The sequence below is a fragment of the Anolis sagrei genome, chromosome 4 (assembly GCF_037176765.1).
Source record: "Anolis sagrei isolate rAnoSag1 chromosome 4, rAnoSag1.mat, whole genome shotgun sequence".
Taxonomy (NCBI): Eukaryota; Metazoa; Chordata; class Lepidosauria; order Squamata; family Dactyloidae; genus Anolis; species Anolis sagrei.
Genome location: NC_090024.1, coordinates 181,443,229 through 181,458,394, shown reverse-complemented (window position 1 = coordinate 181,458,394; position 15,166 = coordinate 181,443,229). Strand labels below are relative to the sequence as shown.

Genomic DNA, 15,166 nt, shown 5'->3' with positions numbered 1-15,166 from the left:
ACTTGTATTAGCACCCACTTGTTTGGGAAGCCACCCCCCTCTCTTCCCAATGCTCTTATTTACCCAGTCTCACCTGTAGCAGCGAATCCCCTTCAGAGCGCATGATGCAGAACACTGCATAAATAGGGATGCAGACGACTGACGATAGCGCCATGAGGAAACCAATAGTGATGGCCCAGGTGGGGTAGACATATGTATTGTAGGAGATGGGCCGGTACTGGATCACCGTGAACACAAGGATAAACTGGAAGAAGAGAGAGGAAGAAAACTGCTTGAAAATTAACCCACAGGCCCATTCCCAGCACTAAAAGACCAAAATCCCTTTGCAGACATACTAGTTCTTGTTCTTCATAGGTGACAGTAAGGCCTGGTCAAAACAGTTCACTGTTTGCAGTCAAATAACAAGTAGCTTCACCCATTTATTTTTTCAAACGTTTGTATCCTGCCCTTCTCAACCTCCAGGGGGTGGGGGACTCAGGGCGGCTGAGGAATCATACACCCAAAAGCCACCCAATATATTTGGGCATGGGGGAAGAAACTCTTTAAGCAACACTCCTGATATTAAGCAGTAATAATACAGTAAGAAAATCTAACTGATCAAATAGGATGTTATCATAGCAGTTACAGTGGAAATTACAATGCTATACCTGTGTAGTGTGGATGGGTCCTGTGTACAAGCACACACTCTGTCCGTCTGTCCATCCCTAGCCCCTCACTCACTCTCCTACCTCATGCAGCAGTTCCATTCTCCCTCCCCTCCCCCATTGTCACCTTCACACACTCACAAAGATGATAACAGGAGAGATGAACCTCCAGCAGATCTGGAAGAAAAGGGGTGGCGGGAAACCCAGCATCATCTCAATGTCCTTGAAGTAGTTCCGGTGCCCTTCATGAAGCAAAAGCAAAAGGTGGTCAGCAGACTAGAATGAAACGGGGATGTTGCAAAAGAGCACCGTCCTCATAGCTCTACTGGCAGAGGGTAGTCTATGGGCTTCCTCTCAATAATAATAATAATAATAATAATAATAATTATTATTATTATTATCTTTATTTGTACCCCGCTAGCATCTCCCGAAGGACTCGATGCGGCTTACAAAGGCCAAGGCCTCAAAACACAACATAACAATACAACACCTGAAGCAAATTAAAAACAGTTAAGCAATATTAACAACAAGCAATAAACAATACATCAAGACACTACAAAACTGGGCCAGGCCAGAGTAATGGGTACAGGGTTAAAAGTGCTGATGTGACAGGTGATATGTAAGGATTATAGGGTAAGTGCAGCATGCGGTGTGCAGCAATCTTAGTTCTAATAAAGTGCTTCTGGGACTTGTTATTGGAGATTCCTATTCTGGAAAGGCACATTGGAACAGCCAAGTCTTCAAGTTCTTTCTAAAGACTGCCAATGTAGGGGCCTGTCTAAGATCTTTGGGGAGGGTGTTCCAGAGTTGGGGGGCCACCACAGAAAAGGCCCTGTCTCGCGTCCCCACCAAACGCGCCTGCGACGCAGGTGGAATCACAAGCAGGGCCTCTCCGGATGAACGAAGTGAACGTGTGGGTTCATAAATGGACCCACTGTCTCCCCTGTCAGTCTTGTATTCCTCTCCATATCTCCTGTATTTTTATCCAAAAGTTTTCCTGCTGTTATTAAGGCTGTGACAGAGGAAGGCTCAGAATTTGTGCCAGCAGTTTCTGCCACGATGCCTAAATGCACTATAATTTCCCACAAGGGCTCAGTATCTGATATACCAGTGGGAAATTAAAATGATATCTATGGACTGAACTACTGCATGGTGAGTCAGCACATGGCCAAATTATATTGATTTAATGGGCCTTCTTTAGTTAAAACTAAAAATAGGATTCAGACTATCATCTTTAGAATCTTCCAGATTGTCCAGCCACAGCCATTTTAGTCCTACAAGAGCTTCAAGGAGTGGAGAGGGAACAGAATTGCCCACACCACTTGTTTGCCCACACCACACATCTTTGCCCCATCAGATAGTTTGGATTTTAGTTCCCAGAATCCCTTCCTACTGACCATATTGCCTGCAGCTTATGGGGATTGTAGTCCAAAGCAACCGAAGGGCCAAAAACCTTGAGAACTACTGGTCAACATCACTTGACTGCAAAAGTTAAGCAGTGAGAAAGTCTCATAAACCAAGGTGCAGCAGGATATATTGATTCCATGTCTCTCTCTGCTCTAAGTTTGCTTCTTATTCTTGAGTCTGGCAGTGGTACCTATGCGTGCTGGTGTCCTATACTCTTGTTTTAGTGTATGATTTCCCAACAAACTGGAGCTTATTGTCAATCACATGGGATCCTAGCAATCTTAACAAGGTATGAGAAGTGTGGCTCTGCTGCTGAATTTAGACCGAATACTCCAGTTTACCACAACTGAGAATATTCTTGATCTGGTTTTTGGAAGAAGCACAAATGGCCCACAGCTTCCTTTGCTCCTGAAACAGCAGGGCTGTGATTTAATTACTCTGCCCCAAAATTACCATATATTTGGCAGGATACTTACCATAGACATACATGATGGCAACACACATGATACATGAAATAACAACAAGTGAGAAGCTTGCTGCATAGTTGTCCATCAACAATAGCCAGTAGATACCAGCCTGGGGTGGGAAGAAAGGAAGAATAGCAATTAGTAAAGGACAACTCCAGTTTTTTAGGGGTCCCAAGTAAGGGTTTATTTCTGTGTCCCTGCCCCAACTTCACAAAACTCTGTCCTTGTGTCTCATACCTGTGTGGTGAGTGGAACACCAAGCAGAAAGCCCACCACAGCCACCGCCAGAGTAACAAAGGTTTTCCTCCGGATGATCCAGTCATTCCCTACTTCATCCACAACAGCAGTAACAAGAGTCTCCAGGAGACAGAACTAAAATAGAAATTATTGAGGAGAAGCATGAGGTGAAGATGTTTTGATTCCCCAACCTATCCAATCTTCTTCCCTTAGCAGCAGGACCTGGACATTTTCTTTTTCATCTTTATCAACTCCTATTCAATTCAAAACCAAGGACCAGATCTGCGAGCAAAGATACATTGCTTGCAGACCCAAAGATACACAGGAGCTAACTTTTAGGATGGATTGTGACTTAGTTTCTACTACAGCAGGCATCCTCAAGATGTCATTGGACAGCAAATTCCATCAACCCCAGATGCACAGCCAATGTGTGAGGAATGATGGGATTTATTATCCAACAAGATCTGGTGGGCCATGCATTGTTTCATATTATCTTAAATCCTGCAACAGAAGTCCACACCCAGTACCACCTCTTTTCTAATGCTTTTCAGCCTTCCCACTCATTTCTCAGCCAAAAACTGTCCACATCTATATCTACCTTGAACATTTATACCACTAGCCATACTGTGACTGCTAATGCATCCCATTGCCACTATTGCAGAAGGACTGCTTCCCCACAGAAACCCTTCCCCATGACTCCTTAGGGTTCTAGGTGCAAATTTCTGTGGTTACCTGTGTGCCTAGCCCCAACAGGATGAGCATGAAAAAGAAGAGAACCGACCAAAGAGGGGAGATAGGAAGCAGAGTCAATGCCTCAGGATAAGCCACGAAGGCCAAGCCAGGACCGTGGTCAGCCACCTTGGAAACATCCACCCCTAGGTGGTTGGCCATGAAGCCAAGGATGGAGAAGATGACAAAGCCTGCATAGACACTTGTGGCGCAGTTGGTGATGCTGATGATGATGCTATCTCTGTGGGAAGTGGAAAGAAACTTTGTGAGATACCAGGAAATGGGCGAGAAATGTCACATAAGGGAGGTTAAAGATTTTTTTCCTGCTATATTTTTTATTATTATAATAGTTCACCATAACAATCAAACAGCAGCACACAAAGTATTACAAACCATACACACATCCCACTCCAGATAGCACCACTTTCCCACAGCCATGTATCCTTCACTATGACTTATGTCACTAAAGCACTGTAAAGCCTTTAAGCCGGTTTATCTATCCTTGTTCATATCCTAATCATAAATTCCTAATGGGGCCTCTCTATTTTGATGTCTCTCCACTCAGGTATGCAATGGCCAGCTTCCACTTTTCCAAAAAAGTCCTCATTACTTTTGTTTCTCTTTTTAATGCTTAATTTGGCTATTAGCATATATTCCTGCATTCTTCCCCTCCAATCCTTTCTAATTAACGTTTTTCCCCTTCCCGATCTTTGGTTATGGTTAATCTTGCAGCATCAAAGCTATATTGATATATTTCTTTGTCCTTCTGATTATTGTTTTCTCAATATAGACTGAATAGACAGGGAAGGTAAAGGCTGTGGGACTGGAATGTATTGTGTCAGCCATCAGTGAAGCAGAGGAAAACAATTAGAAAATATTCCCTGGTTAGGTAATGCAGGTTGCTCTTTTTAAAGTTGAATCTGATTAGACACTATAGGCAATTCCTGAGTTACAAACATCCAACTTAAATCTGATTCCTAGCTACAAATGGGGGTGAGACAACAGGAAATGAGAGGAAAACTAACTCTAGGAATGGGAATTCACTCCTGTAAGAGTTATCATTGGGAAAAGATGATTCCACTGAAGCTTTTATCACCAATCCTTGTTTCCACAATAACCATTTTTTTCAACATACAATAGTCACAGGGACAGAAAGTGAGGTGAAATCTTCTGAACAGAAGCACAGACAGCAAAACAAATCCTACAGAAGTGTTATCCTGTTCTATCCAAAACTTAAAAATAAAAAAAATGAAAAAATAGCTGGAGCTATATTTTGAAACATTCTGACATACAAATTCAACTTAAGAATAAACCTACAGAACCTATCTTGTTTGTAACCTGTGGTCTATCTGTAGTAGAATGCCAGGTATTGGGATTCCTTTTAATGAAATACAAAAATGTAAGGCACCTTTAATTTTTCTTTAACTACAAGTATTGAGGTAAGGGATGGAAATTGTGTGACACTCAGGGATTCAACTTGGCTCTTGGAACCCCACAGACCCATCAAGCTTTCAGCACCCCTCCCCCAATTATTTGTATTTGTTTTAAATGCTCCAAATATGTTTTTGAGGATCCCAGACCTGGAAACAGGAAGAATCCCCCTTTAAGCCTTTTAAGGTTTCTAGGAGATATGACTTCTGATCATCAAAATGGTTCCAATTCCTTCCCTGTAGATATGTGCTAGAGACCAGAACTATTCTCTCCCAACAAATTCTCTTTTTTTCTTTCTCTTTCTCTAATTATTCTTACCTGTAGCAGTTGTTGTGGAACTTGTTGTATGATGCCATGGTGATAAGCCCACCCCAGGCACAGCCCAATGAATAGAAGATCTGGGAGGCTGCATCTCCCCATACCTAGCAAAGGAAAAAGATGAGGAAAGGGGTTAACCTGGACACCAATCCCCTTCCCAGTTTACACCATTCTCAACTCCTTAAAGGGAGATACTTGGTAAGGTAGTGGCTCTCCGGCCACAGGGATTGGTGGGCCTGGGGCAATACATTCAGTGTGCTAAGGAATTTCATAAAAGTACCTTTGCATTGAGGATTTTGTCCCACTGTGGTGTCAGGTAGTACATGATACCAGTGACAGCTCCTTCAAGGGTTATTCCCCGCACAAATAAGATTGTCAGCACCACGTACGGGAAGGTAGCCGTGAAATACACAACCTGGGTGGACAGAGAGAAAAGATGGAATGCGTTCACTGAAGGAAGGATGCTACCTCCAGATATCTTGAAGTCATCACTGTGTCATCTTGGAACATAATTCCTGTGTCCCTCTTCCCTTTAAGCAAGTTCTTCACTCGTGCTGCCATTGTTGTTTATGTGTTAGTCAGTGCCACAAGTTTGACAGACATTACAATTTTCTGACTGTATCATGAAGCTGTGTGACTCCCATTTCATGTATCACTTCTCTCTACTAACGGCCAGTTTCTAAGTGGCATGTAGCTGTCTGAGTCCTTCCCTTCACAGAATAGTCATGATATAAATATTCCTGCAGATAGGAGATGACTGAGGCCAGGAGAAGGAAGGAAGGTCAGGATCATTGCATGTGACCAAATAGGCCACCATGGAGATAGCAAGGAGTTTAGAAAAACTTGAATCCTGGCAGATCATAGCATAATAGTTCCACATGCATAACTACACTATAGCTAGCCATTACTGCTGCAAACTACCACCACACTTAATGGACATTCTTTCATCAGTGGAGAGCACTGTGGGAGAATAGAGTAGCATCTGGCTGTGACTCCATAACCAGATGCAAAACAATGACATCATCTATTTAAAGGACTCGGAGGATGAGGTAATCATTTTGTGTATAGCTAGACAGATGCTTCTCCTTCAGCTACAGAATGGCTGTGGAGAGACACTGCATCAGGTCATTAGAAAAACTTCAGGAGAAAGCCATTTGTTAGTTAAGGGAGGAAAGGAATAAAGCCTTTGTGATGACCAAAGCAAGGCCTGTGCATGTGTAAGATGAATTTATGCTTATGTTATTAACAAAAACCAGCCAATGTTTGCAGGAGATCCGCTATATGATCCAGGTAAAGCAGTTACAATTTCGTAAGATAAGTACAAATAAGCCCAGGATTCATATTAGGTTACTAAGGAAAAGGCAATATGCCTACAACTATGTGAGTTTGGGAAAATATATTTTTTTCAATGGTAACTCTCAGTTCCCAAGTCATTGGTCACACTGGCCAGGGAATTCTTACAGTTCTGGTCCCAAAAAATAACATTTCTAGCCTTTAGGACAAATTCAAGGAAGGAACTAGAAACATGGATAGATGGTGGGGAAGGAATTTGACTTACTTTCCCTGAGGACTTGACACCTTTGAAGAGGCAAAGGAAGACAACGATCCAGGAGACACCCAAACAACCCAGCAAAGGAAGTCGGACCTCGCCAAGATTCCCAATGTCATCAGACAGCTTCAACACATACCGCCTTGGAGGGAAGACAAGACAATGAACTTAAATTCAAAACTGCCTCACAGTGACTTCCAGAGAGCATGCACCACAAGAACTTGCATCTACTCATCCAAACCAGCCAACACCTCAAAATCATATGCCAGAAAACATGGCCTCTAGCAGAGCACCCAGATGTCAGCTTAGTTTTATATGTTGTAGCAGTATCCTTTTGCTTTTTACTGTGTTAGTATGTCTGTACAAATAACTCAGAAGCAAACAAATACCATAAGTCATTAAGTACTGTATGTATAAAATTGACCTCATGTACAAGTTGGGGGTAGGTTTTGGGACCAACATTATGGATTTGGATAAGACCTGTGGATAAATTGAGAGCCATTCTACAGAGTGGGGAAAGCACAAGCACTGTCCCAACAAGCCAACTTCCATTACAGCCACTTTTCTACCCAGATATTAAAAAAACCAAAAGTGGTGCCATTACCAGAGAGAGTGCTCTTCTTTTAGGTCCTACCAGAATGGACCAAGCTCGCACCTTTCCTCAGTCTACTCATAGATTATTCCCTTTTTGATAAGAGTTAAAATACAGTACTTACACTAACACATGGATAAGCAGATCTAGTTTTCTGGGTGTTGATTTTTTGACTAAAATTTATAGACCTATATAATAGGTGCACACAATTTCCCACCAAGCAGCTTTGAGGGCTTATTGAGAAACAGCTTTCTGCATTTTTACAGCAAAATGAAACATTAGCATCATTGCCGTCACCTTCAACACCACCACCACAATCTTTATATTCTGTGTTCTCCCCAAAAACCATAAATGAATATAAACCTTATAATTCAAGAGGCAAAATACATTTATTTTTAATGCAGAGGTACTCGAAGTGAGGTACCTCCAGATGTTGTAGGATTGTTTCTATCTGCCCTGGTCATCACAACCAGCAGCAAGTAATGATAGGATCTAGAATTCCATCATTTTGGAGGGGTGCAAGTTGCCCAGCTAAATATTAGGATAAACTTTTAATCTTGCCCACCATCTTCCTCCTGGAAACTGGCAATGAAGAACTTTCCTGCCTGCTTCCTTTCTGGGTTTCCTGGTTTCCTACTTCTATGGTTCCTGCAAAGTGCTATGATGGGTTGCTCTAAATCAGGCATCCTCAAACTGTGGCCCTCCAGCTGTTTGGGCCTTCAGCTCCCAGAATTCCTGACAATTGAACAAGCTCATTGGGACTTCTGGGAGTTGGAGGCCCAAATGTATCTTAATATGTCTTTGGAAGTAAAACATAGTCAGTGCCTACATGACAAATCAGCAGGAAATGCTGGGCTAGAAAAATATTTGTGTTTGAACTCTGGGAAGCTGCTGTCAATCAAACTTGACACCAGGCGAGTTGGTCTCACTCAGGATAAGGCAGCTTCCTGTGCTTACATGCTCTTGACCATATTGCTAGGGCATAGATAGGAATCATGGAGTCTGGCTATCCCAGCAGCTCTAGCTAGTGTTGCCTCTGGTGAAGAATGCTGGCTGTTGAAACCCAACTAGAGCTGGAGGGCTGCATAATTTCTAGCCTTGTACTAGATACTCTCTCCTCTTTTATAACTTCTCAGGGATCTTCCCGCATGCATGCTGATAACTCCTGGCATTTTTGGGCCAACTAAAGCCAAAGCTGCTGTTGCTGATCCCCATTTAGGGCAGTGCATTTCCAATATTCAACATGATTCTGAGACACTATCCAAATCAGAAGATGATGATCTCAGGAACTGAGGACTAAATGAATATTCATAATTTAGATCAGGGTCATATTTTTCACTTGCCATATTTGGAGAGTTCATGTGCTTATAAGGTACATAGGCTTTCCCCCACAGAAAAGCTACCCCCCCCCTTTTCATCCCATACCCATTTGAACCAATCCATCATCACCTCCAATATTCCTCACTGGGACTAGTGCGCTTGAGTGTCTGGTTGAATAACTGTGTGAAGTTGACTTGTGAGGCAGCTGAGCCATTGGTAACATCCAATACTCCAGTGCAATCGGCGGTATTCCAGGGATTATTGCAATATGTCCAGGGCAAAACCCGTGTCATTGACGAGAAGAAATAATAGAAGGCGATGCAGATCACAACATTGTAATAGATTCCAATGTAGGTGGACACCACCATCATACCGTACCCAATACCTGGAGGGAAAGCAAAGTTTGGAAATGAGTGAAAAAAGAGAGAAGTCAAAGATGCTCAGCTGTAGGAATTTGCAGTTATAAAGCATGGGAGCTCAACCCATCACATGCATAGCATAAGAAACACTGATTGCTTTGGTTTGTGGTATATCTGGACAGGAAGAGGAAGGCCTAGTTATGGCATATACAGTGTTCCCTCACTTAGTGCGGGTGTTACGTTCCAGGACCTCCCGCAAAAAGTGAAAATCCGCGCAGTAGGGACATTATATTTATTTTAATATTGATACAGTATTCTAGTAGTTATACACTATTTTAAGTCTTTATAACCCCCCCCCCCCCCCCCCACACACACACTTATACACTACACAACCCTCCTTGAACGTGTCATTCATGTAATCCTCAGCTCCAGCTTTATCCGCAGAGGCAGCCTCTCCATATAGACAAATGCTCTTAAGTCTATAGTGCTCTGAAATTTATCAAACCAGCCCTTGCTGGCAGTAAATTTGCCTGATTTGGTGGAAGAACCAGTAGATGCATGAGACTGTTGTTTTACTGAGTACTGTACCGCAAAAACCCATGAAACAGCAAAAATACTGCAATAAATATTTTACAGTAATATTTATTGAAAAACCGTGAAACAGCAAGTCCATGAAAAGTGAACCACGAAGTAGTGAGGGACCACTGTAGTATCAAACATTCTTATCTATTCCGCTCACATTTTATGCTACTTGGTTAATTAGAACAGAAGTCAAATGACCCATGGAGAGGCAGAAGGTCAACACAGTGCATCCTTATTAGATCTCCTGTGTCTCATATGGCTAGAGAGAACAACCTTAACAAAAAGGCTGTGATGCATTTTACTACATGTTCTGCTTTTCACTTTTGAATGCACTTTTGTACAGAGGAATGCAAGATCTTTTTCTCAAAATATTAATAATCTGTTCATATGTTTTAAAAGCTGGTAATGACTTTTGCCAAAGTAGATCCAATGAATCAACAGCCGAGTAGTGAGTCAACATGCAAGTCCTCACTAGAGCATGTCTTCTACTGAGGACTAATAATCAGATTCAGGCCCCTGTTCCCACCCTGACCCTCACCCTGTTGCCTCCTCCATTGAGATAACTGCCTCACTCCTCTGCTTAACAGCAGCATTCGAACTTCTGCAATTCATATGAATCTAATTCTGGTAATGAGCTGATCGCTACTTCTCACCTTTGAACATGGGGCTAATCCTCCAGACACCGAGGCAGCCTTGGCTGGCAAACTGTCCAAATGAAAGTTCCATGAAGAAAAGGGGGATCCCACAGAACACCAGCATGATGAAATAGGGGAACATGAAAGCACCTGGAAACAGGAAAAAAGCATGTGATGAGCCTTGGAAAGGGACCATAGCTCAGCAGTAGAGCAGATGTTTATGCACCTGGGTACAATCCCTGGCATCTCCAGTTAAAAATGTTCACTGTAGGAGGCAATATCTTGGCAGTCAACTGGTATCAAGTTAGTATGGTTAGCATGTACACGATCAAAGACAGAGCCCTGAAATGATTAAGAAATGGAGGATTACACCCTGAGTTTCATAGTCTGGCTAAGAAGTCAAGTTCTGCAACTTGGGAAAAGGAATGTCAACTTTTATCCTGTAGAGGGAGCTCTATACTCACTGAAGGCCAATGCATGCACCTCTAGCATAGATGCCTTCCTTGGGAGGTTGACACAAGCCCCCAAGTCCAAACTCAGGACTCTCTGAATGAGGCACCAGCATCAAACTGTGGTGCAGGCCTCAATTCAGCATTGTCTGAAGGAATGACTGAATGTCTCCCTTGGACTTTGGAAAAGTTCTTTGTTGAACTACCACCTCCACAATCCCCTAGCTATTATGTGGGTTCATGGGATTTTAGATGAAAACATAACTTTCCAAGCTCTTTCTTAGCATAAGACCATGGCAGGGTCAATACTACGTGTGTAATGCACAAATATCTATGAGAACAACCAACAAAACAACAATGTATGTGTGTGACTCGCAAAACTCTGCCTCAGAGTATGTTACTTCAAGCTATATTACTATGTCAAAAATACTTCAACATTCACAATAGTAAAAGTACAATTCTCATATTATAATTCAACAAAGGATATACTATTCACGGAATAAGTAGCAGACATAAAGAAAAGCATATAGAAACAACAAGTCCTAATAAGTCCTGGAGCTGTGAAAGGTCTCGAATCCAATACCAGTAGTAGTAGTAAAAAATAATAATAATCAGCTTCCAAAATAATGACTTCTATTAAAGGAGATTCTTCATTAACTCGTAATGCCAAGAACAACAACACAACAAGGCCTCCCAGATTGTTCCCCTTGTTTTGTTATACCTTCTTCGGGTGTTACGACCGTCTTATCTATAAAGTATTTTTGACATAGTAATTTCCTTTTACGAACCTACACGATCCCTTTGATTTTCTGTAGAGACCCTTCTCTCGCTCCCGCCCCCATCGCAAGTGCAACTTGTGAGGACGAGGGAGAGGGCCTTCTCTGTGGTGCCCCTCAGCTCTGTAACTCTCTCCCCAGATAAATTAGGCAAGCTCCTACGCTGGCAGTCTTTAGGAAGAGTTTGAAAACTTAGTTGTTCCAGTGTGCCTTCAATGACTGAATGAACAATAATCCCTGACCTGACCAAACCCTGCAAAAATGCCCTCAGAAGCACTTCATTTATCTACTAGTGCAATTAATCTCTATTTTCGTCTCCCAGATCCTCTGTCCAGATATATTACATTGCTCTCTCACCCAGTATTTTTAAACTTTTAATCCTTGCAACCGGCCCTGCCCACTGTGATCAATTTTTTTGTGTTTTCAATTATCGCGATTTTATATTGTTTGTTGTGCTTATTTATATTGTTTCTTATATTATATATAACTGTTGTATTCCTATGTGAGAAAGATGACGGCCAATTGGATTTGATGCAGATGGCTAGGACGTTTTAAATGGTGTATTTTAATATTTTGATAAATGTTTTTTAATGTTTATGTATTGTATGTGAATTTGTGTCCCGGCATTGAATGTTTGCCATGTATATGCTGTGCTCCGCCCTGAGTCCCCTTCAGGGTGAGAAGGACGAAATATAAATGTTTTAAATAAATAAATAATAAATATGTTGTATATTTGTATTGCTGTATTTTTGAGCTTGGCCTCATGTAAGCTGCCCCGAGTCCTCTTGGGGAGATAGTGACAGGGTATACATAAAGTTTTATTATTTTTATTATTAACACAGCTTTAAGGAACCTACTATGAGGCAGAGTTTTGCGAGTCACACACATGTATTGTTGTTTTGTTGAATAGGGTCAATACTACCCCACATAGAGTAACAGTAGGCATTTTTAGGGATTGCTGTGCCCACAGTGATGATCCAGGCATGCCTATCCCATCTTTGTCAATCAAATAAGTCAATTATCAATACTGACCTCCTCCATTGCGATAGCAGAGGTAAGGGAAACGCCAGACATTGCCAAGTCCGACAGCGTAACCGACACTGGTGAGAACAAACTCGATCTGGTTGCCCCAGTTGCCGCGTTTAAGGTTCTCATCTCGCTTCCCTGTCTCACCAGGCACAGCACCATTCTGCCAAAAGAAGAAGAATCAGTTATTATATGTTATACTAAATGGTCTGCATTGGGCCTGGAGATGTGCACTCAGTTCCCCATGTTCTCTTTTATTGCTGATCCTAGAATACCTTCTCAAGGCTAAATGAGTAACACAAGGGAAAAAAGAGGGGGCTTAAAAAGGCAACAGACAGATGCCAAAACGTGAGGTTATCATGCACATAGAGGCCATGGCAACTTTGGGACACGTGCTCCTGTTGTTTTAAGTCTCCTTCTAGTCTGTGGCTAGAGAGGCATAGAGTCTGACTATGCTACCAAGGATGGCCTTCCCAGATGAATAGCCCTGGGTCAGGCTGCAGGGAAGCTGGCAGCTGCAACACATACAAATCAGGCATAAGTGGAGTCAGCACAAAGGAGCCTCTATCCCTGCTCCTCCGGCCAGCCTGTTGATGGAGCACAAGAGGCCCCAAACCAGGCAGGCCAGTCGGTGGATCCCTCTGCTCACCCACAGTGCTGCGGCTGAGCCCATCCACAGACCAGGAAAACCCTGTTAGAGCAAACCAAGCCACAGGCAAATCTGGCAGCTGAGCCCATCCACACACCAGGAAAGCCCTGTTAGATCAGACCAAGCCACAGGCAAATCTGGTTGACCGTGTCTGATAGTAGGCAGCCAGATAACATTGAAAAGTCCAGTGGCAAGAAACAGGCGATGACAGTCCCCCCTATTTGTTCATCACTCTTTGCCAAGTATTTATAGAGATATATGGTTTTGGATGTCCATTAGGAACATTAGGAAGAACTTCCAGACTGTGAGAGCTGTTCAGCAGTGGAACTCTCTGCTGCAGTGTGTGGTGGAGGCTCCATCTTTGGAGGCTTTAAAACAGAGGCTGGATGGCCATCTGTCGGGGGTGCTTTGAATGCAATTTTTCCTGCTTCTTGGCAGAGGGTTGGACTGGATGGCCCATGAGGTCTCTTCCAACTCTATGATTCTATGGTTGTATGTTCATTTCTTTAATTACTTAACAAATGGTTTCCGATGTTGGAGGTTGCATTCAAGTTGGGGCCTGGAATCCATTAGCATCAAACAGTTAAATCAATTGTTAAATTTGTCTCTGGGAATTAGTCTCCATTTTTGGGGCCCATCCCAGGAAAAAGATGGAACATTGATACAAATAAATAAAGAAATAAATAAATAAGTTCAAATAAAGCCGTCCTTATATCCTGTGGCACTACATTACACAGATCATGTCCATCAAAAGAAAGGTGACAGTAATGTCTACTTAGTATAATGTCTACCTACCTCTCTCATTTCCACATATCTATAAAAACAAACTAGTAAAGGACCAAACCAAACGCATACAGAGGGGCCTTGGTATCCATTGGGGGGCTGGTTCCACACACATACCCCACATGACATCAAATTCCATAGAAGGTCTAATCCCATTATATGCAATGGCGTGATAAAACAGTGTCTCTTATCTAAAATGAGAAAACCAAGGGTTTTCCCCCCAGTTATTTTGTGGAGTATTTTCAAGCCATGGATGGTGGGATCCATGGATGCACAATCTGTGAATATGCAAGGCTGAGTGTACATTTAAAATAAGTAAATAGCAGTTATAGAGGAATAAGAGAATGGATGGGTGGAATGAAACCCTTTCAACTCTAGTAGGATCTCAGTGAAAACCATTCCACTGAAGTTCTCATATGTAGGAAGATTTCTACTGATAGTTGTACAATACAACAAATGCTTGTCCCCGTTTGCAGAATCATTTTGCACTGTTCGAAACCTCATCAATGGCATTATTCTCTATTAGCAATGTTGTGTTTTTCTGTTCTTCTTCTTTCCTCTTCTTCGCACATAAAATGTATTAAGGAAAAACAGAATAGCAGCACAACATCTTTACAATGATTTTTTTTGGTGTGTGTCAGGAGCAACTTGAGAAACTGCAAGTCACTTCTGGTGTGAGAGAACTGGCTGTCTGCAAGGACGTTGCTCAGGGGAAGCCCGGATGTTTTACCATTTCACATCTCTCATGTCCCCGCACAGGAAGCTGGAGCTGACAGACAGGAGCTCACCTTGCTCCCTGGATTTGAACTGCTGACCATCCTGCTGGCACATGGGTTTAACCCACTGCGCCACTGAGGACTCAATGCTATAAGAGATGCCATGTCTAGAAGCACCCAAGAAAGGCTAAAGCTTCGCTGGCGCTCTGTTGCAGTGATAATAACAAGTCATAGCCAGAAGAGGGAGCCTCTATCTTCATTAGAGGCATACGAAATTGAATTCAAAGGCATAGCTGTGTTAATCTGGAATACAGTATCCATGTGCAAAGGGAAATAAATTTAAGTCTAGAAATCTTATGCTACCAACTTTGTCCTCTAAATTAATCTCTAAAGATCCCTTTGCATCATAAACTTTTCCAGGCTCTGGCTCTGAACCTGGCTGGAATGACTAAGCCCTGCATGGAAGCCCAAACAGCAAATAGGGTAGGATGCTGACC

General features: G+C 42.4%; 1 protein-coding gene across 2 annotated transcripts in view; it reads right to left on the bottom strand.

The window, feature by feature from the left end:
- The window catches only part of SLC6A9 (solute carrier family 6 member 9), a 74,221-nt gene that overhangs the window by 2,635 nt on the left and 56,420 nt on the right, over nucleotides 1-15,166 (bottom strand). For both annotated transcript variants that reach the window (XM_060773355.2, XM_060773354.2), the window contains 11 exons: nucleotides 12,528-12,684; nucleotides 10,289-10,420; nucleotides 8,824-9,079; nucleotides 6,792-6,924; nucleotides 5,514-5,648; nucleotides 5,234-5,337; nucleotides 3,488-3,725; nucleotides 2,756-2,890; nucleotides 2,528-2,627; nucleotides 786-886; nucleotides 74-244 (listed from right to left, as the gene is read on the bottom strand). In XM_060773355.2, the coding sequence (XP_060629338.2) occupies nucleotides 74-244; nucleotides 786-886; nucleotides 2,528-2,627; nucleotides 2,756-2,890; nucleotides 3,488-3,725; nucleotides 5,234-5,337; nucleotides 5,514-5,648; nucleotides 6,792-6,924; nucleotides 8,824-9,079; nucleotides 10,289-10,420; nucleotides 12,528-12,684 (1,662 nt within the window). The remainder of the gene's footprint in view (nucleotides 1-73; nucleotides 245-785; nucleotides 887-2,527; nucleotides 2,628-2,755; nucleotides 2,891-3,487; nucleotides 3,726-5,233; nucleotides 5,338-5,513; nucleotides 5,649-6,791; nucleotides 6,925-8,823; nucleotides 9,080-10,288; nucleotides 10,421-12,527; nucleotides 12,685-15,166) is intronic.